Source organism: Macaca nemestrina, chromosome 2, assembly GCF_043159975.1.
Source record: "Macaca nemestrina isolate mMacNem1 chromosome 2, mMacNem.hap1, whole genome shotgun sequence".
NCBI lineage: Eukaryota > Metazoa > Chordata > Mammalia > Primates > Cercopithecidae > Macaca > Macaca nemestrina.
Window position 1 is genome coordinate 39076227 of NC_092126.1, and position 23376 is coordinate 39099602.

Below are 23376 nucleotides of genomic sequence, written 5' to 3' on the forward strand. Positions count from 1 at the left end.
AATCCCAGCTACTTGGGAGGCTGAGGCAGGAGAATCGCTTGATTAGCGATTGAGGTAGAGACTGCAGTGAGCTGAGATCGCACCACTGCACCCCAGTGGGATACAGCAAGACTGTGAGATACAGCAAGACTCCATCTCAAAAAAAAAAAAAAAAAGAAAGAAAAAGAAAAGGAAAGAAAATACCGCTGAAAGAATTTGTTAGATTACAATGAAGGAAATGAGATAAATAGAAAGGGCAAAGATAATTAGAAATATTTTTATTAGTTATGTAAGTGGAAATGTCTAGTAGATACACATTTGGAAGTCATTATCAAAGATACTGGTATTCAGAACCATAAAACTAGATGGAAATTAGAAAAAGGTGGTATTATTTGTGTGTTGCAAACAAAAGATCACCAAGATATTTGTTGATGGAAAAATACAGACAAAATAGCCTTACAGTGTGTATATGCTATCATTTGTGCAAAAGAATGTATTATTTATTTTTACGTGCCAGTCACTCTTGCAAGCTGTATAAACATACTTATTCATATACAACTCACAAATCTACGAAGGAAGTACTATCATTATTAGTCCCTTTTTACATTAAGAGAAAACTGAGGCACAGATCAGCTAAAAGACTTGATGGTTACACAGTAACTGGCAGAGATAGAATTTGACCACAGGCAGTCTTGCTCCATAGTCCCAGCTCTTAAACACCACACCCTATTGCCTCTCACTGAATGTGTATTTGCTATTATTTGCATATAACATGTTTGCAAAAACGTAAGGAACTGGCAACTTTGGTTGTCTTCAAGGAAGCTAATTTGAGGATCGGGGACAGGAGTGAAAGAGTAACATTTCACCATATAAAATTTTACTTTTTTTTTTTTTTTTTTGAGACAAGGTCTTGCTCTGTCACCCAGAATAGAGCACAGTGGTGCAATCACAGCTCCCTGCAGCCTCGATCTCCCAGGCTCAAGTGATCCTCTCATCTCAGCCTCCTGAGTAGCTGGGACTACAGCTACCACCATGCCCAGCTAATTTAAAAAAAAAAAAATTTTTTTTTTTTTTTTTGTAGAGATGAGGGTCCCACTATATTGCCCAGGTTGGTCTTGAACTCCTGGCCTCAAGTGATCCTCCCACATCAGCCAAAGTGTTGGGATTACAGTGATGAACCGTAACGCCTGGCATACTCTGAATTTTAAACCATGTAACTATATTATTTTCCTCTTCATCAATATTTTTAAATAAAAATAATGTCTATGAAATTGGTTTTCACTTTATTCAATTAGGAGTGAATGCATTTAAAAAAAATGTCTGAAGATTGAGTCTCAAGATAATTCAGTATTTGCAGTTTAGCTTTCTAAAATCACCAGGACAATGTGATATTCCAGAAAACAAGTGAAGACGGTGTTCCAAAAAGAAAAAAAGGTAGCTGTGTCTTTCCAAAGGAAAAAAAGATGACAACTGGAGCAGCTCACTGATTTGGGCAATAAGAAGGTAACTGCTGACCTCAACAGGAGAGGTAGTGAAGTGGTAGAGACAGAAACCTAATAGAAGACTGAGTGGAGAGAGTGAATATAAATAATTCTGAGATTTGCTGTAAAGAAAAGGAGAAAAATGAGACTGAAGCTAGAGGGATGTGAGGAAACAAGGTACAGTGTAATGGTCAGTCTTATGTGTCCAGGCATGGCTAGACTATCATGGTCAATTACTTAATCAAACACTACTTAATCAAACACTAACACAGGTATCACCTTGAAATAATTTTGTAGATATTTTGTATGATTAACATCTACAATCTCCTTTAAATAAAGGAGATTACCCTCAATAATGTGAGTGGGTCTCATGCAATCAGTTGAAAACTTGAGAAAAAACAGAGTTTTCTAGAGAGGAAATGTTTGCCTCAAGGCTGCAACATCAAGTCCTAGGCTGAGCATAATGGCTCACGTCTGTAATCCCAGAGCTTTGGGAGCCAGAGGTGAAAGGATTATCTGAGGTCAGCATTACTTGACGTCAGGAGTTCAAGACCAGCCTGGGTAACATAGCAAGACTCCATCTCTATAAAAAATTTAAAAATTACCCGATCATGGAGACTTGCCCCTGTAGTTTCAGCTACTGGGAAGGCCAAGGTGGGAGGATTACATAAACGCAGGAGTTCAAGATTGCAGTGAGCTATGACTGTGCCACTGTACTTCAGCGTGGGTGACAGCGTGAGATCCTGTCTCTAAAACAAATAAATAAGTAAATAAAATCCTGAGCTTCTAGCCTGCTCCACAGATCTCAGACTCAAGACTGCACGACTCCTGCCTGATTTCCAGCTTGTTGGACTACCCTACAAATCTCCAATTTGCAAGTTCCCACAATTGTGCTGAACCACATCAATGAAATGAAATGTGTGTGTCTGTGTGTGTGTGTGTGTGAGAGACAAAGAGAGAGACAGAGAGACAAAGAGAAAGAGACAGAGACAGAGAGAGACAGAGAGAGATGCAAGAATATCTCTTAGTTCTGTTTCTCTGGGGGAACCGAGAACACAAAGGGTTCCTAAAAGATGGGAGCTGTTAAGAGTATGTTAGCAAAATAGTAACAGTTATCTAATAAAAGGGGGAAATTTTGAAGTAATGAGAGTGAGAACAACTTGAGAGACAAAGGTCTTGAGAAGGTGAAAAGGGATCAGATTCGCTGCACAAATACAAGGGGATTGGCCTTACAGGCCACTGTAGTAAGAAAACGGATAGAGGATATGAGTATAACTGCAGCTAGACAGGTAGGTTTAATCCCTGAAGGATTCTCTTTCAACTATCCCGATTAAACAGGCAAGATAATCAGCTAAATGTGAAGACTAGATAGGAAATGTAACTTTGAGGAGAAAGTATAAAACAATTTTGTTAGGATGTGGAAATAACCCTGGAGTATAATACTCTAAGGGAATTGCTAGGCAGCATTAAGGGACCACTTGGAAAAAAACGTAAAGCCCAGCCCTTATGGTATGTATTTTTCTCCAGCCATTTTCAGCTCTGGTGCAGGTATGGGACAGATGGTTATATGGGGTTTTCCTAGAGAATATGAAAGAGGAAGACAGAAACAAGGAAGCTGATGGTATGAAGGAGGATGTGATTATAATAAAGAATGATAAAATCTAAGTGGGAAAAATAAAGGCAGTGAGGACATGAAGAGTGTGAAGAACATTAAAAATATAGTGTCAAAGTATTTAAAATCACAATTAAAAAAAACAGTAGAGTGGAAACACAAAAGAAAACACTGGAACAAAAGGAGAGTTCAACAGGAAATGGGATGCCTAAAACGAAGACTGAGGACATTGACCTTTTTAATCAATAACCAACAATTCGCATTTCTGTCTTGCTAAACATAAAAATGAAAAGTAAAAAACTGCATTTATATTTAGTTACACCTATTATATCTTTGAAAACTATTATTATACACCCTGGAAATACGTCTGATATAGTGGAACAAACTAGATTTTTTAAGAGAGAGGTGATTATAGTACTTTATTTTTACAATGCTTTTTTTTTTTTAAAGGGATCTTATGACAAACTACCAGTTTCCAAATGATACAGATTTAACAAATCCATTTATCTCTTAAAAAACCATTTTTCTGGAAAGCAGTGTGGCAGTTCCACAAAGACCTAAAAACAGAACTACCATTCGACCTATCAATCCCATTACTGGGTATACACCTGATATGGTTTGGCTCTGTGTCTCCACCCAAATCTTACCTTGTATTGTAATCCCCATAATCGCCCCACATGCCAAAGTGGGACCAGGTAGAGGTAACTGGGATCATGGGGGCAGTTTCCCAGATGCTGTTGTCATGATAGTGAGTTCTTTGAATTTTTTTTTACTTTTTGAGAAGGAGTCTCGTTCTGTTGCCCAGACGGGAGTGCAGTGGTGCAATTTTGGCTCACTGCAACCCCCACCTCCCAGCCTCCCTAGTAGCTGAAATTACAGGTGCCCGCCACGGCCCAGCTAATTTTTGTATTTTTAGTAGAGACGGGGCTTTCACCATGTTGGCCAGGCTGGTCTCAAATGATCTGCCCTCCTTGACCTCTAAAAGTGCTAGCATTACAGGCGCGAGCCATCGCACCCAGCCAATAGTGAGTTCTCACGAGATCTGATGGGATGTGTGTGTGTGTGTGTGTGTGTGTGTGTGTGTGTGTGTGTGTGTGTTTGAGATGGAGTCTCGCTGTGTCATTAAGGCTGTGAGTGCAGTGGTGTGATCTCAGCTCACTGCAACCTCCACCCTCTGGGTTCAAGTGATTCTCCTGCCTCAGCCTCCAGAGTAGCTGGAATTACAGGTACACACCACCATGTCCAGCTAGGTTATTTTTATTTTTTCTTTTTGAGATGGAGTCTTGCTCTATCACCCAGGCTAGAGTGCAGTGCTGCAATCTTGACTCACTGCAACCTCCACCTCCCAGGTTCAAGTGATTCTTCTGCCTCAGCCTTGTAGCTGGGATTACAGGACACACCACCACGCCTGGCTAATTTTGTATTTTTAGTAGAGATGGGTTTTATCATGTTGGCCAGGCTAGTCTCAAACTCCTGACCTGAAGTAATCTACCTTGTCTTGGCCTCCCAAAGTGCTGGGATTGCAGGCATGAGCCACTGCACCTGGCCTGATACCTGATGGTTTTATACGCCTCTGGCATTTCCCCTGCTTGCACTCATTCCCATACTGCTGCCCTGTGAAGAATGTGCCTGCTTCTCCTTTGCCTTCCGCCATGATTCTAAGTTTCCTGAGGCTTCCCCAGCAATGCAGAACTGTGTGTCAATTAAATCTCTTGCCTTTATGAATTACCCAGTCTTGGGGAATTCTTTATAGCAGTATGAAAACAGACTAACACAATACTCAAAGGAATATAAATCATTCTATCATAAAGCCACATGCATGCGTATGTTCACTGCAGCACTATGCATAATAGTAAAGACATGGAATCAATCTTAATGCCCAGCAATGGTAGACTGGTTAAAGAAAATGTGGTCCATATACAACATGGAAGGCTCTGCAGCCATAAAAAACAACAAGATCATGTCTTTTGCAGGGACATGGATGGAGCTGGAGGCCATTATCCTTAGCAAACTAATGCAGGAAAACCAAATACCTCATGTTCTCACTTATAAGTGGGAGCTAAATGATGAGAACACATGAACACACAGACGGAAACAACAGACAGTGGGGTCTAACAGAGGTGGGAGGTCTGGAGGAGCGAGAGTGTCAGGAAATGTAACTAATGGGTACTAGGCTTAATACCTGGGTGACAAAATAATCTGTACAAGTCCCTGTGACATGAGCTTACCTATATAACAAACCTGCACATGTACCCCTGAACGTCAAATAAAAGTTAAAAAAACACTTTTCATCCATATTCAACAAACTCAGAAAAAACATGCAATCCCTAACCACAATATAAGAATATATGAACATGGACAGCAGGAGGATGAGCAGAGACCATTAAAAATCAAAGAAAGGGTAGAAAAAGCATGACAACCATATCTCTAAGAAAAATGAGCACTGGGCGTGCAGTGGGGGGCATACCTATAATCCCAGCACTTTGGGAGGCCAAGGTGGGAGGAAGGCTTGAGCCCAGGAATTTCAACCAGACTAGGCAACACAGTAAAACCTCTTCTCTACAAAAAAAAAAAAATAAATAAATAATAAAAAAATTAAAAAAAAAAAGAAAGAAAGAAAAGGAAAATTAGCCAGGTGTGGTGCCACATACCTGTAGTCCCAGCTTCAAGAGGCTAAGGCAGGAGGATTAATTTAGCCCAGGAGGTTGAGGCTGCAGTGAGTTGTAATCATGCAATTGCACCCCAGCCTGGGTGACAGAGCAAGACCCTGTCTCGAAAATAAAAATAAGCTATTTTGCTCGGTAGAATCCAGACACCATCAGGTATTAGAAGTAGTAGGTTCCATAGAAGATGAAGTGTGTTATGGTCTGAAACTAGGAATATCATCTCAAAGTCTGTATAATAAGCAATTAAATCCCCAACTCTCTACTCCAAGCCAGGCAGTCAAGAAATTCCTTTATGACCATTCATTTTGGAAGTCCAGACATTTATCTTCTCAAGAAAATAAACCAGAAATCCAGAGTCATTAGACATATATGTGTGATTATGTTTGGTTTGTGTGAATGCCCTGAGTGTTTCTTCATTCTACCCAACTCCAAAAGAGCAGACAGCAGTCAAGCTTAAGTGGACTGGAAGATCCTTCTGCAGAGGCTGAACTTCTCCAGGGAAGACAATTATCACTACCAACATTTGAGGGTCTATAAAAAAATACTAACTGACCACCAGACTGCTCGATAGTGATGTCACCAATCTGGAAGCCAGAGTCAATGTCCCACCATGACAGAGGTGCACACACACACACCCCTCTGCCATTGAGCTTTTTAGTATCTCACTATCAACAATGACTACAGAGCCAAGAAACACATATTTGAGGAAAATATCCAATATGAAAGACAGTTTAAAAAGCAGAGAAGAAGAAGAAGAAAGGTTAGGACTGAGAGCAGAAGAAAACCTCAGAGAAATAATTAATATCATCAAAGAAAAGGTACCTACGAAACATAGAATGTTTAAAAAAGGGAGACTTCGGCCAGGTGTTGTGGCTCACGCCTGTAATCCCAGCACTTTGGGGAGGCCGAGGCGGGCAGATCACCTGAGGTCAGGAGTTTGAGACCAACCTGGCCAAAATGGTGAAACCACATCTCTACTAAAACTACAAAAATTAGCCAGGCATGGTGATACATGCCTGTAATCTCAGCTACTCAGGAGGTTGAGGTGGGAGAATCCCTTGAACCCAGGAGGCGTAGGTCATAGTGAGCCAAGATCATGGCACCGTACTCCAGACTCCATCTCAAAAAAAAAAGAAGACTTGGAAAATAAGAAAGAACTCTTAGAAATGTAAAAGGATACTCAAAATTAAGTTTAATAAACACGAGGTAATACAACGGACAGAAAGGACAAAGAAATGGAAAATAAACATACGTAGCAGTGTATCATTACAAAATTTCAGGATACCATCAAGAAATTTCATTAACAAACAAACAAACAAAAAATCGCAAAGCTTCCAAAGACAAGAAACAGGATCACAACCAGAAGTCTAAAATTAGCATTAGACTTCTCAATGGCAATGTTGGAAACTAGAAACAAATTCTTAGAAAAATAATTTTCAATTATGAAATTTATATTAGGTCAAACTATTAAGCAAGAAGCTACAACATATTTTTCAGGCATGTAAAGTCTCAAATACATATTTCCCGAATTCCCTTTTTCTCAAGAAACTATCAGAAAATATGCTACACAAAAAGGAGAGAACAAATTAAGAAGAAAACAAAAGATGATAGAGGATCTAAAAAACAAAGACAAAAAATTCAAACAGCAGAAATATAATTAAAGAGCATATAAATTTTAGAAAATAAGGCATGATTTAAAAAAATTAAAAGCAAAAAAAGTCAAAAAATTGATTAGAACACTTGTTTAAAAATAAAACAAGCTTCACAAGTACACATGACAAAGAAACTTAAAATAACAACAAGTTATGGTATAGTCATAAGATGGGACCATTATAGAGAATTTTTATTTTTGTACTTTTCTCTTTTTCTGAATTCTCTATAAGTAGTATATGTAATTTTATATATACTGAAAATATTCTAGTGTACAATACGAAAACGAAAAATATGTTCAAAAATTTTTCAAGTTAACTGCCCTCTTTATAACCAAACCAAATAAGCTTTGCTGTTCTCTATATTAAAATCACAAGGATATGAAGAGACACTTCTCAAAGAACACATTTACGCAGCCAACAGACACAGGAAAAAATGCTCATCATCACCGGCCATCAGAGAAATGCAAATCAAAACCACAATAAGATACCATCTCACACCAGTTAGAATGGCGAGCATTAAAAAGTCAGGAAACAACAGATGCTAGAGAGGGGGTGTAGAGACATAGGAACGCTTTTACACTGCTGGTAGGAGTGTAAACTAGTTCAACCATTGTGGAAGACAGTGTGGCGATTCCTCAAGGATCTACAACTAGAAACACCATTTGACCCAGCCATCCCATTACTGGGTATATACCCAAAGGATTATAAATCATGTTACTATAAAGACACACGCACACATATGTTTATTGTGGCACCATTCACAATAGTAAAGACTTGGAACCAACCCAAATGTCCATCAATAATAGGCTGGATTAAGAAAATGTGGCACATATAAACCATGGAATATTCTGCAGTCATAAAAAAGGATGAATTCATGTCCTTTGCAGGGACATGGATGCAGCTGGAAACCATCATTCTGAGCAAACTACCACAAGGAGAGAAAACCAAACACCACATGTTCTCACTCATAGGTGGGAGCTGAACAATGAGAACACTTGGACACAGGGCGGGGAACGTCACACCCCGGGGCCTGTCGTGGGGTCAGGGGCAGGGGGAGGGATAGCATTAGGAGAAATATCTAATGTAAATGACGAGTTAACGGGTGCAGCAAACTAACATGGCACATGTATACCTATGTAACAAACCTGCACGTTGTACACACGTACTCTAGAACTTAAAGTACAATTTAAAAAGTATAATTTTAAAAAATCACAACATTGGGCTAGGCATGGTTGCTCAAGTCTGTAATCCCAACACTTTGAGAGGCTGAGGTGGGCGGATTGCCAGAGGTCAGGAGATCGAGACTAGCCTGGTTAACATGATGAAACCCCATCTCTCCTAAAAATACAAAAATTAGCCGGGTGTGATAGCGCATGCCTGTGGTCCCAGCTACTCAGGAGGCTTAGGGAAGAGAATCGCTTGAATCAGGAGAGGGAGGTTGCAGTGAGTTGAGATTGTGCAACTGCACTCCAGCCTGGGCAACACAGCAAGACTCCATCTCGAAAACAACAATAACAACAAAAAACAACATTAGACAATTACTGAGTGACTGATGTATGTTACATATTTAACATAAATTATTTCATCTATATGACTCAGGAAACAAAAGATAAATTATTTCATTTAAGCTTCCCAATACTACTGTGAGAAAGGACTATTAGTACCTATGCTATAGAGATGAAAGGCAAAGGAGTTACATAATTTGTCCAAAGTCACCAAGTTAATAAATTCAAGATACGTAATGCTTATAATTTTAAAAATCCTTGTTTCTTTATAAAAACTGGCTGCCAAAAGAAAGCTAATTTTCAGAACCAATGATAGAATGTAAAAGAGAATAATCTAAGAAAAATGACAGTTCTTTAGTTAGAAAATTTCAAAAGTTATTCTAGACCTAAATATACAGATTCAAAAAAGTAAACACATTTTAAAGTTATACTTTATTTTATGGGTACAACTACATGATACAGTGGTATTTACAGATTTGGCCAACTATTGGGCATTAATCCCATGAGAACATCAGAGGTCTATTGTATACAAACCCTAGAAAATTGAACAAAGGTTTTATATCTGGAGGAGAGGTGAAAACCACAACGGTGAAAAAGTAAAGACAAAGTAAAAGTACAAGGCAGTGAAAAGGTCAAACTCTAGAAGAATTTTGAAAAATGAATATAAAAAATGTAAATACAAAAAGAGCAATTATTTATACTACATGGTCTATTCTTTGATAATACCAGATTGCCCTAAAATTTTCACATCTTAACCACAGAAACCAGAAATAATCTGTGTGGTTAAAAATTATAAAATAATTATTGAATTTAATAAACAGAATATGGGTCCTGAGAGCCAAAGATAAGTAAAATGAAAATGCAGGATGGGTGTGGTAGTAATCCCAGCACTTTCAGAGGCCGTGGTATGCAAACTGCTTGAGTTCAGGAGTTCGAGACCGTGAACAACATGGCGAAATCCCAACTCTACAAAAACTACAAAAAAATTAGCCGAGTGTGGTGGTATGCACCTGTGGTCCCAGCTACTCGGGATGCTGAGGTGGAAGGATTGCTTGAGCCTGGGAAGTGGGGTTTGCAGTGAAATAAAACGATGCCACTGCACTGCAGCCTGGGCAACAGAGTGAGAATCAGAAAATAAACATGCATTACAAAAAGGAAAAGAAAAGAAAATGCAAGCTGTTCGTTTTCTTAACAGTGGTTCTTGAAAGTTTATCTACTAGTTTATTTCTGATTTCCCCCATGTCTGCCATGTCTTATTACTTTTTATTAAAACAGAATAAGCAAATCAATAAATTCTGAGTAAAACCATAAATGAAGGGAAATATTGGTAAATACTATTATCCTTTTTTGTCATTAAAGAATAATAGAATAATAGCAGCAGCTTACTAAATGCCAAGCATTGTCCCAAGCGCTCCTAATCTCTTCTTTCCCACTTTGCAAATAAAGAGAGTAAGACCAGCTATGTTAAGGACTTGTCCAAGGTTATCCAACTAGTAAAAGGCAGAGACAAATATGAATTCAGACAGTCACTCCAGAACCCATTCTATCAACCACAGTATTACATGGTTTCAGCAACTGAAAGCCAAATAAAAAGACTTCAATTTTCTGAGGCAAAATTATTTTCAGCCTCTGATTATAAATTAAAGCAATTTCATATGTCATTTCTTTCCTCAGAGGAAAAGTCGGAGATGGTGACTCTGTAAGAAATGTTAATCAATAATGAACCATGTCACTATAAAATCAACCATAAGGTATAAAGAAATGTTTATCCCTCAGGAGTCTGAGAGTGACTTATTGATAAGCACTGATGAAGACTGGCCTCGTGATGATCTTGACCACATTTTCTAATTTTTTCCCAAATTCATTTTAGGAGGGAAAAAAGAGAATAGAATCAATCATCATGTCATCATTAATACAAATTTTGTATTTTAACTCCCCTTTGTTCAAATTAGAATTTTCTCTTTAGAAGTCAGAGGTAGCCAGCATTAATATATTTATAACATCACAGAAAATTATGTGAGAAAGTAACAAAAAATTAAAACATTAACCAACATTACTCATCCTAAATGTTGTCCTCTAACAAAAATTTGAAGTCAACAAGTTGTAAAGTATTGGTGTACATTTTAAAAGCAAATGCCTAAAAATAAACATAATCCTGAAAAGCAATTGAGAGTAAAATTATCTTCATAATACCAAACAACAAAGTGGTAAAACAAAGAAAATCTTATCTATTTTTGACCTTAAAAAGAAAATATTCCCTCAAAAAATAAAAATGTCATCAAATTTGAAAAAAAAAGTTCCCAGTCTCAGACTGTAAATCCACCAAAATAATTATGACACAATGCTTCTTACGTAAATTAAATCCACAAACTGTACTACTATGTCCAACTGAGATAGCTATTTCAAATAAAAATAAGGGCACTTAGTTCTAAAGATCAATAGTTAATAAAAACTATACTTTAATGTAAAGCTTCTTTATTTAAAATGGGTCAAATAACTAGGACAGTATGTTTGAAAATTCCAACGAAGGGATAAAAGAAAATATAAAATTTAATTGTTAACAGTCTCTTTCAATTTAATGGTAAAATGTATTCTAAAAAGAGAGTTTACCTCCAATGGAAAAATAAGAATATACTTATGCATGTGGAATAAACAGACATAAAGAACTACATAATGATAAAAAAACTTTTAATAAAAATGTAGTGAAAGTATACAATTAAATGCAATGCATAAACACTGACAATAGGGACACATATTTAATTCATAACAAGAAAATGGGGTATTTGGAAAACAGATTAAAAATACTACTGATAAGACCACTCTGATGACTTATGAAGCTCTGGAACTCATCACATCTGTACCCTACAAAATAACTAACCTGATGGTCTCTCTTCTCAGCTAAGATATAAGCAATGTCAAGGAGCATTTTATTCCAAAGCCGATAATCATATCTGGCCATAACTGCCTTGTAACTGTCCATGCACATAGTCTTTGAAGCAGAGGATTAAATGTTCCTGCCCATTTTATCTAGTCCCCAAGACTTGTCCTGCAAAGTGAATAAAAATGATTATCTTTTAATCTATTCCTCGTACATATACCATTAAAAATAAGAAGAGGGCACAGATGAGAACAAAATGTCCTTGAAAAGATAGATAACTGTTGTCCAGCCTGGAATTAAGTTCTCAGCAAGCCCTCTGTGCTTTGTTGAAGGGTAGGTGACTGCTATGTCTCACATTTTATACAAATGAGCCTTGGAAGATATGACCATTAATTAGTGTAGACACATGGGAATTACAGTAATACTTTAAAGTAAATTGAGAGAACTGAAAAGTCAGTTTTATCCTTTGAAAATTTGGTATAAACATATGTTGTTTGCTTTTCGATATCTGATTTTGAAAAATAATTTCAAATTTAAATAGGCTACATGATGATATTAATATAAAAAGAACACAGCTGAAAACAAAATCACATTCATGAAGTAGTTTTAAAAGTTATGATGAACACAGGTGGACTGTGGAAAAGAGACACAGAAAGGCAATGGGGGGAAGCAGGAGACACTCAATTCAAAAGGAATAGGAAGAAAGCCATAATGAAAATATATTTAAACATATATAAGATTAGCAGATGGAGATAACCAAAGGGATAAGTATAGAGAAAACAATACAATGAAAGTTACTAAAAATGAACAAATGAAAAGGAGAACTGAAATGGACCATCATAAAGGCAGTAAAATACAGTAATACTGCATTTACATGGCAGTGAAGGACAAATGCAAATGACTTAAAGTACATTGTTCACAAAACAATGTTTTAAGAGTCAAAATATTGTGCATATTTCTATAATACAGCACTCCTCTTAGGTTCTTAAATGGCATACAATTAATCTTTTAAACAGAATGCACACAAGTTTCTAGATTAAAGAAAGGTAGCTTGCCCCTACAGAGAAGCCAAAGATTGTGCTCTATCTGGAGATCTGTAAACTAATTTTTGTGTCTTCTTATTTTAAACGGTCATTTCACAATACTATCAGCCCTCAATTAACTTGTTGCTTCTCCTTCTCTCTTGGCCTTGGGAAACCCAGATAATAACTTCTGTATCAAAGTAAATTCGTTAATTTTATGACAGCAAAATTGGTTATTTACAAGCAATTTCTACTTTAAGTTTTTTTTTTTTCCAAATTGCTGAATTTCCTATGCATGTGACAACCAGGTAAATGGGCATTACTGTGCACAGAAAGAAGAAAGTAAGATAAAAAGGAATAGAAAACAGAAAGAAAAGAAAAAAAGCAAGGACCAAATGCAGAGGATACTATTAAAGGCTGTGGAATTAGAAAAAATATATATAACATTATATAACTGTTTGAATAATAAACAGTATTTTTACAGTAACTTTTTAAGAAGATACTCTCAAAACAGTATAAACTGTATCTGATGTATGTTCTACATAGGTATTTTTCAACAAATTATATTTTTAATATTTTGAAAACAGATAAAATTGGGTAAAATATCTTCTCTTCCTAATAATGAGAAAAGAATACTCTCAGAAAAATCAAACTGTGCTTCATGTTTATTTGGTTGGGACTGTAACCAACAGAATAATAAACACTAATATTAGTTAATATGAATTAACTGAGTAAGGGAAAAATGAGAATTGGGAAAAAAGAATGTAAAAACATACAGATGACTCCAATTATTATCTTATTGGCTTTGGGCAACAGGTTAAGCCAAAAAAAAAAAAAAAAAAAAAAAAACAAAATTTTAAAGCAGACATCTGCAATGTGTAGTTCCCAAATCACCAGCATCAACATTGCCTAGGAACTTCTTGCCCAGCAATCTGTTTCAACAAGCTCTGTAGGTGATTCTGGTGTGTGCTAAAGTTTGAAGAACAGTGCTTTAAATAGATAAACGAGAAATTACATGCAAAATAAAATGTAATTATTGAGTCTAAATCTAGTTTGTCATGATAATAAGTAAGATGAATATAGGCAAAGTTACTGCTACTAAAAAAGATGTACTTTGGGATTATTTAAACATACAATTATGAACACTCAACGAGTATACACACACACTCCATTATGAATGAAAAAAATAGTCATTTTAGGTAGGCACAGTTAAAGCAGTGAAGGAAAAATAGAACTGCTAAAATAAGAAAATTACCTCGTTACTGAAAGTCAAGAAAAAAATGAATATAGTTGGTTGACAAGTTGTCATGATACTTCTAAAATAAAGCAAAAGTGAAAACTAATCTGTTAGTTCTTCAAATTATCTACAGCCTACCTTAAGCACTGATTTTAAATACGTTAATATTTGAGTATGTTTAAGTTATTATAGCACTAGGAATAGAAGAATGTTTGTTGCCCTAATGGATGGAATTGTTTCAAATATATAAACAAGTATTTACCCACTTATCTATAATAATAATGAGCAATAAAACAATGTAATTATGTAATTTAAAAAACAGAATAAATTTGGAATTTCAACTATTATTACTTGGGTTTTCCAAAGAATTTGGCCTAGTGGTCTCTTAAAATTTCTTCAGTTATAAATAAGGATGTACATTAGTAACTAAACATTCAGACAGCCATTTGATGACACTGGCCAGAAAATTTCAATTTTCATTCTTGAGGTTATCAAATGCCAGTTATCAAAACAGGCATAAATTTTAACAAAAACTATTCAAATGAAAGTTTTATTCTAATTAAAGTTTTAATTAAATCTTATTCTCATTAAGTTTTTAATCAGAATAAAACATATTCAACAAAACTAAATGAAAAGGAAATAAAATGTTGATTACTTACCAGCCAGGGTACTTGTATGCCTAAAAGCTCTGACCTGGGAGTCTGACAAACCCGTCAAAAGGGAGATTACTGTGTCCATCATATACTCATCATAAATTATGCTATACTGACACTGTCGAATCAGGACTCCAATAAATTCACAAAAGTTTGAACGAAATTTTTTCCACTGAGGTCCAGGCATGGTAAGAGGATAATCACCACTGTCCTAAAAAAGAGAAAAGGAACATATTAAGCATGTCATATTATAGCAGTTTGATCAAAGCTTTTTTTTCCCTTCCTACCTACATAGGAACCCTTTTTTGCAAAGTCATTACAGAAAGAAATAGGTGACTTTCATAGTACATTTGATTGCTTTATCTTTATTTGGTTTTGATCTGCCACAACTAAGTAATTCTTAAAGTACTCAAAATTACTATTTTAGAAACAGCATCCACTTTATCGTTCTAAGCCTTCCATTGAAAATAATAGTCTGGTTTGTTGTATTTGGATCTTAGCTGAGATAATTTGAAATAGTAAAAAAAAATTTTTGAAGTTTAGACTAGAAAGGATAATTGCCATTTGAATTTTGATCAAAGTAATAATGATACCTGCGTCATATCCCATCTTTCAATGTTTTAAATTGAATTTTTAAGAAGTGATAATTTCAAAAGTATAAGCATTTCACTGGGAAGTCCAAAAATGATCTTATACATCCTAAACTCCAACCAAATTTCTTCAAATTTTACTATGAACTTGATTTTAATTTCACTTCATACACTGGACTAATTAACTTTTCTAAGAAAACAATCTGAGTTTTTGATATCACCAGGTTGTGTCATCTTGTTTAAAATACAAAACTTAGAGTACAACCCAATTGGCTAAAGGTTTCCCTCTCTATCCTAAGACACTTTAGTACAGAAATGGAATTTAACAAGGCAGAGAATAAGGAATTCTGTGAACATGGTTGCCTGAATATTCTCAATGTGTAGCTTTTTGTCTTTTTTAGAACAAAGTGCTGCTAGGCAAATTTGTTTATAAGTGAGGCCTTGAGCTCTGCTGGAGTCATAGGGAAGAGCACCAGTGTGATATATGGAATAGCAGATCCCAAGAACAGGTAACAAAAAGCAGACACTAGAAGAGACTGGACTCAGAGTCAAAACCCCAAAAGAAAGTTAATGTTGGTGTTAGATGAGTGGTAGGGAGCACTCCATGACTGGGAGTGTGAGTATAGATTGGAGAAGTTACATAGACTAGAAAGCAAAGATGCTTCCTAAAGGTATCTCAGCAGCCTACCTGCTGCTTTTATATCACAAAACCCCACCATAGTAGAGTTCCTCTTGTTTTATACCAACTGAGAATCAGCCATTTTGTGATCCACAACAACTGAACCTGGCCCTAAGGGAAGCTACAAAGAAAATAAACTACCTAAACAGGCCCAACATCAAGCAAGGCAGGGAAAGCAGAATAATCAGCACTTCGGAAAACCTGAAAAAGCAGCATACTTCAAAAGATTCAAATGTAGTACAACAAACAAACAAAACCCCTAAGGAACTAAAATATTTGATTTCTTAATTAAACAATTCAGTTCATGAATTGAAGAGAAGAATAATTGACAGGAGATACATGAGTAGCCTGGAAAATATGTAAGAAATATCTGAGGGAAAAAAATGTAATTTGCTAGATGAGTCTTCTGGAAAAGCCTTTTAAAATGAATGACATAGGATATTATGATCTCTTTATTCCTTTGTTCCTGCTTTTCACTCATCTGAAATGCATACATGATGTGGGATGTTCAGTCATCTTGCAACCATGAAGGGACCAGTATGAGGATAAAGAATGGTTGAAGAGAAAAATAGGAGAAGTCTAGGTCCTTGATGTCTACTCCCACATTTACTCTACATGACAAACTCCTTTGAGTTTTAAGCCACTATTGGTCAGCTTTTCTGTTACTCAGAGACAAATGCATTCCTACTGATGGAGAAGAATTATGAGCAGTGAAGACAGATGAATTATTTAGTAAATGATTCTGGTACAACTGGTGGTCACTAGTGAAGCCTAGCCTAGGAGAGAGAGAGACCCTGTCTCAAAAACAAACACAAACAAACAAGCAAACAAACAAAAAAACACAAAAAACTATATTCCACAGGACTCAACCAGGTACCAGGTACTCACAACAAAGCCTGGGGACAGGGCAGAAAAACCAAGAACACCTTTCTTGTTAATGCAGGTCTACAGGGGGTAATCCTGAACTTCTCGGGGTAAAGGCAAAATGTCTGGTTCACTTCTCTAGACCCTTCTCTTCTATAAAGTAGCCTCAATCTGGTGGGAAGAGGATTAAGAAATGGAGTCATCCCCAACGCACAGCAAAGACCCACTGCAGCTGAGAGAAGAGTAGAAGAAAACACCCTCTACTTGGGGGGAAAGAAGGAGACAAAACAATGTCCTGAGACGTGAATCCTATACCAATACTAAGCAGAGGTTTGCCAGTATTAAAAGAGGGGCAGAACCCTTCACTGTTGCTTAATTAGGAATAGCCAAAAACTGTATGTTATGGCTTACTGTGTGAGGTAACTAAGAAAGTGTTCCATGACTTCAGAGTACATCCATGCAGAGCCCATTATTTGAGTTTTTGATGTTTAATAACTTTGCTAGAAAAATCTGTAAGAAAAGAAAAAAAGCATCTGCAAGTGATTAATGTAAGCCCTGTGTATGTCTGAGTGAAAGTACTACTTCAGGCACGCTGCCTCCTGGTAACAGCTATGCAGGGAGGAAGGGCCCACACTGCTATACTTCTGATCCCCTTTTGTTTTACTACCCAAAGCTAAATACGTATTTTTGATAATATATAACTTCTCTTTTACTAAAAGTCTCTACCCATAGAAATGTATTTTGAAAACACTTATTTTACACAGCAATTTTGCATCCATTTAAACTAACCTTTTATCAATAAAGCACTATTTATATATTTAAAAAGAAGAAGAAGAAAGAAGGGCAGAAGCCCCCACTGAACGCCAACCACAGACGACGCAGAGGTTGGCTGCTACAGAAAGGAGAGACAGGAAAGCTGAGGAGGCCCCTTGGTGGCTCACAAAGCATAGTTAAACTGAGGGAGGATTAGGACAATAGATGCCCCCGTCATAGCGCCAGGCAATAAGCAACACCAGTCTACCACTAGCAGAAGGGATAACAGTATGGAGAGAGATCCCCTCTGTAGCACTGGGGTGCAGACAGCAGAGGTATCTGAGGGTGAAGCCTGAACATTTAGAAAAATTTTGGTATCCTAAGCACTAGTCAATGGCAGTTCATCACTAAAGAAATCTGAAACCTGTGATACATTACTGATAGCAACAACAAAACATAATTCCTGGCTCAATTCCTGACTAGAATAAAAACGTATACCATTTGAAACTTTTAGTTTTTGTACCATGTACAAATATCACTTTAAAAAGTTTTTGGAAAAAGAAAAAATTTCCTGTATCCACTTCAAGAGTTTCCTAACTCTGATACAACTAGTTATAAATTTCTCCTTTATATACACACTTACACATGACATGTAAAAAGACGTATAAAGATGGGCAGTGGAGTGACCTCCTTATATCAGACGACTCTTTTCCCCACAATCTCTTCTTTCTCTGCTTTATTTTTTTCTGCATAGCATTTATTGCCATCTACCATATCATAATATTTTCCTTAGGTATTTTATTCATTTTTTTTTTTTCCCCTAACTAAAATGTAAATTCCATGAGGGTAGAGATTATTTTTTGCCTGGTATATTCAGTGCTATATCCTCAATGCTTAGAAAGTAATAGACACTCAAATATTCCTTGATCAAATGAATGAATCATTAGGCCGGGCAAGGTGGCTCACGCCTGTAATCCCAGCACTTTAGAAGGTTGAGGCAGCCGGATAACCTGAGGTCAGGAGTTTGCGACCATCCTGGCCAACATGGTGAAACCCCATTTCTATTAAAAATGTAAACATTAGCTGGGCATGGTGGCATGAGAATCACGTGAACCTGGGAGGTGGAGGCTGCAGTGAGCAGAGACTGAGTTTGTGCCACTGCACTCCAGCATGGGTGACAGAGTAAAACTCTATCTTAAAAAAAAAAAAAACAAAAAACGGCCAGGCGCCGTGGCTCAAGCCTGTAATCCCAGCACTTTGGGAGGCCGAGATGGGCGGATCACGAGGTCAGGAGATCGAGACCATCCTGGCTAACACGGTGAAACCCCGTCTCTACTAAAAAATACAAAAAACTAGCCAGGCGAGGTGGCGGGCACCTGTATTCCCAGCTACTCGGGAGGCTGAGGCAGGAGAATGGCACGAACCCGGGAGGCGGAGCTTGCAGTGAGCTGAGATTCGGCCACTGTACTCCAGCCTGGGCGACAGAGCGAGACTCCGTCTCAAAAAACAAAAACAAAAACAAAAACAAAAACAAAAACAAAACAAAACAAAACAAAACAAAAAAACCAGTTGTTTGAAACTATCCACATAAATATCTGTGAGGACACACCATATTCCTGAAATCAACAGAAGAAATTCCAAATTCTACAGTGCCATTCTCTAACTTATCACAATGTTATAGTCAGTGCTTAAGATGTAAAACCACATCTGTGAACTTATATATCACCATAATGGGAACAACTTTTCATTAAAACTTTAAGGATACTGAAAACCTTGACTGAGATTCGCTCTCTCAGGTGATCCTATACATTCCCAAACTCCACTGAAAGATAGAGCTCCTTCCTGGTTTTTCTGGGGAACTTCTATTCATGTTTTAAAACTAATTCTAAGCATAAATATTTTGTGAAGCCCTCACACTTCAGATAATCAACTCATCCTTTGGGTTCTCACTGAGTCTTGTATACTTTTCAGCTATTAAACTTGTCAAGGTATAACTGCAATTAGTTTACAAAGCTCTATCCCCCTTTAGGATGTGGGCTCATGATCTACAACTGTCTCTAAATATACAGTTCCCAACTAAAAGTTGGGCTACATTAAGTGTTCACTAAATGTTTATCAAACACAAAAATAAATTAATCTCATAAAGTTGGAAAAACCAAATTGCTCATTTATTCAACCCTTGTTAAAAAGTTATACCTGGGAGGGGCTTCAAGATAACTGGTTAGTGTCATTGCATACATCATCCACTAAGAGGAACAAAAATATTAAGTATACAGGCCAGATGTGGTGGCTCATGTCTGTAATCCCAGCACTTTGGGAGGCTGAGATGGGTGGATCCCTTAAGCCCAGGAGTTTGAGACCAGCCTGGATAACATAGTGAAACCCTATCTCTACGGAAAACAAAACAAAACAAAACAAAACAAAAAAACAGCTGGGCATGGTGTCATGCTGGTAATCCCAGCTACTTGGGAGGCCAAGGCACGAGAATCGCTTGAGCCTGGGAGACGGAGGTTGCAGTAAGCTGAGATGCACCACCACACTCCAGCCTGGGCAACAGAGCTTGACTCCATCTGAAGGAAAAACATACATATACTAAGCATAAAATCACAACCTGAATAGGTCATCCACTGGAATTCAACGGAATGTGACAGGAAATAGTTAAAGGAAAAAAGGAGAAGAAAGCAAAGCAGCCTGCTTGGCCGGGATCACCTGAGAGCCAACAGAGACTCCTCAACATAGGGAGAAGAAAAGTAAGAGACCCTCAATTGTCATATTCCCACAGTGGCCTCCTGCAATTCCAGCAATGGAAGAACCCCTTGATCCTCATGGGCCCTGAAACTATAATGAGCTGCCGGGAGACTGTACAACAGCACTGCTCCACAGAGGAAGCGCATGCTGAGTCCCACAAATTCCCTGAGACCTGAACAGCAACAGCAAGGCACTATTTTAGAGCCCTAACCCCGACACACTCCATACTATCCTGGAGCCCAAGAGTGCTGGGCTGAGACACAAGAGAAGATTGAGCTGCTGCCCCCAGAACATAAATGAGAAAGACCCTGGCCTACAACATCTAGATCTCAGGCGTAACTGAGACAAGGGCTACTACCACCAGCACAGTGGTGCGGAGGCAAGCGTGGTGCACGTGTTCTCCACCTACCAGTCTAGGCTGTCTGCCACTGAAGGCAGCACTATCCTCACCAATAGCAGGGTAGCAGCACAACTGCCACCACCCCCTACACAAGCATTCCATTGATAACCTGGGGATTACCTCATCCCTGCCTACCATATCTGGCACCTGCACACACTATCAGAGGACCTAAGGACAACTCCACCCAGCCCTGGTTGCCCCAGCCCCCTACCAGAGTACGGAACAGCCCAGAACACCACTGTTGGAACCAGAACACTCCTTTCAGGTACAGGATTAAGCCTACCTACCCAGCTGCTACCACCACAGGTGGCACCTACCTGTATGCACCACGTGTGAGCCTGGAGACTGGCAGTCTAGCACACTGCAGCAACTGCCAACACCAGTGCCCACCTCCTGGGACACAGACGCCCTGCCACTTTCACAGCCCATGCCACACTGGCTGCCCCGTGTCCCAAGAACCCAAGAAATAGTACAGAGACTGCACGCATCCAGAATCAAAGCCAAAGAGTGCCACCCAAAGAACACTTCAGCTAACATCTTCAGGAGAAAGTCCTTCCACACAAAAGCAAACAATTCAAAGAAGCAAACTGCTATAACGGATGTGCAGATATCAATTACAGACACAGGAAACATGAAAAAGCAAGGGAACTTGATATCTCCAAAGGAATACAATAATTCCCCAGCAACAGATGCCCCCCCCCCAAAAAAAAATCACTAAGTCCTGGAAAAGGAACCCAAATTATTTATTCTAAAGAAGCTCAGTAAGATATAACAGAATTCTGAAAAACAATACAGAGGACTCAGCAAAACAATTCAGGATATAAACCAAAAATTTACCAAAGAAACAGATATCATTAAAAAGAACCAGGTCAGGCGCTGTGGCTCGCACTTATAATCCCACCACTTTGGGAGGCTGAGGTAAGTGGATTCCTTGAGCTCAGGAGTTCGAGACCAAGTTGGGCAACATGGCAAAACCCCATCTCTACCAAAAATACAAATATTAGTCAGGCATGGTGGTGTGTGCCTGTAGTCCCAGCTATTTGGGAGGCTGAAGTGGGAGAATCATGTGAGCCCAGGAGGCAGAGGTTGCAGTGAGCCGAGAGATCACACCACTGCACTCCAGTCTGGGCGACAGAGCAAGACCCTGGCAAACAAAACAAAAAAACCCCCACAAATTTTGGAACTGAATAATTCATTCAATAAAATAAAGAATACATTTGCAAGCTTCAACAAAAGACTGGATCAAGCAGAAAAATGAGTGTCAGAGCCTGAACACAGGTCTTCTGAGATAATTCAGTCAGACAAAAATAAAGAAAGATGAACAATGCCTTTGTGACTTATGAAATACCACACACGTGTTCAAATCGGGGTCCCAAAAGGCCAAGATAGAATGAAAGGATTTTAAAACTTACTTAATAAAAGAATAGATGAAAACTTCCTAAGTCTAGCAAGAGATATAGACATTTAGATACAAGAAGCTAGGATCCAAAAAGGTCTTCTTCATGGCACATTACAGTCAAACTGTTTAGAGTCAAAGACAGAATTCTAAAAACAGCAAAAGTGTCTAGTCACATATAAAGAAACCTTCATCAGACTACCAGTAAATTTCTCAGCAGAAACCTTACAGGACCAGAGAGAATGGGACGACATATTCACACTGCTAAAAGAAAACAACAACAACAACAAAAACCTGCTAGTCAACAGCACTGTATTCAGCAAAACTATCTTTAATAAATGGAGAAATAAATTTTTTCCCAAACAAGCAAAAGCTAAGGAAATCCATCACCACCAGATCTGTTCTACACAAAAAAGCTGCTCAAGGGAGTCCTAAAACTGGATGTGAACGAACAATGTTTACCATCAAGAAAACACACAAAAGTATAAATCTCACTGGTAAAGCAAACACACATATGAGGAAGATAAAATAATCAAATGACACTGCTACAGAAAATCACCAAACAACAAAGACAAACAATAGGAGAAAAAGAAATAAATAATATTACAAAACAACCAGAAAACAACACTATGACAGGAACAAAGGGTCATATAGTAATATTAACTTTGAATGTAAATGGATTAAATACTCCACTAAAAAGACAAAGACCAGCTGAGTAGATAAAAGACAGGATCCAACTACATGCTGCCTACAAGAAATGCACTTTACCTATAAAGACACAGACAGACTGAAACTAAAGGGATGGACAAAGATATTCCACACAAATAGAAATGAAGTGAGCAAGAACAGCTATACTTATGATGAGTGAAACAAACTTTACATCAAAAACAGTCATAAAGACAAAGGTCATTATATAATGATAAAGAGATTAACCCAAGAAGAATATTTAATAATTTTTAGTATATATGCACCCAACAGGGGAGTGTCCAGATTTATAAAGCAAACATTACTAGATCTAAACAGACTCCCAGACTATAACACAGAATTCAACACCTCGCTCTCAGCATTTGATCATCTACACAGAAATTCATTAAAGTAACACTGGACTTAAACTAGACCTTAAACCAAATAGACTTGACATTTATAGGACATTTTATCCAACAACTGCAGAATACACATTATTCTCCGAGATCAGAGAAGACCAGGTGCGTTCAGGGTGGTATGGCCATAAACAGAATACACATCATTCTCATTAGCACAT

The 23376-nt window shown here is 37.7% G+C and overlaps 1 protein-coding gene across 7 annotated transcripts in view; it reads right to left on the bottom strand.

Annotated features, from left to right (window-relative positions):
- The window catches only part of LOC105469915 (STAG1 cohesin complex component), a 404557-nt gene that overhangs the window by 162111 nt on the left and 219070 nt on the right, over positions 1-23376 (bottom strand). For 6 of the 7 annotated variants that reach the window (XM_011721505.2, XM_071090955.1, XM_071090954.1 and 3 more), the window contains one exon: positions 14692-14896. In XM_011721505.2, the coding sequence (XP_011719807.1) occupies positions 14692-14896 (205 nt within the window). Of the gene's footprint in view, positions 1-11773; positions 11919-14691; positions 14897-23376 lie in introns of those variants that run through there. The other variant, XM_011721508.3, reaches the window with a different exon arrangement.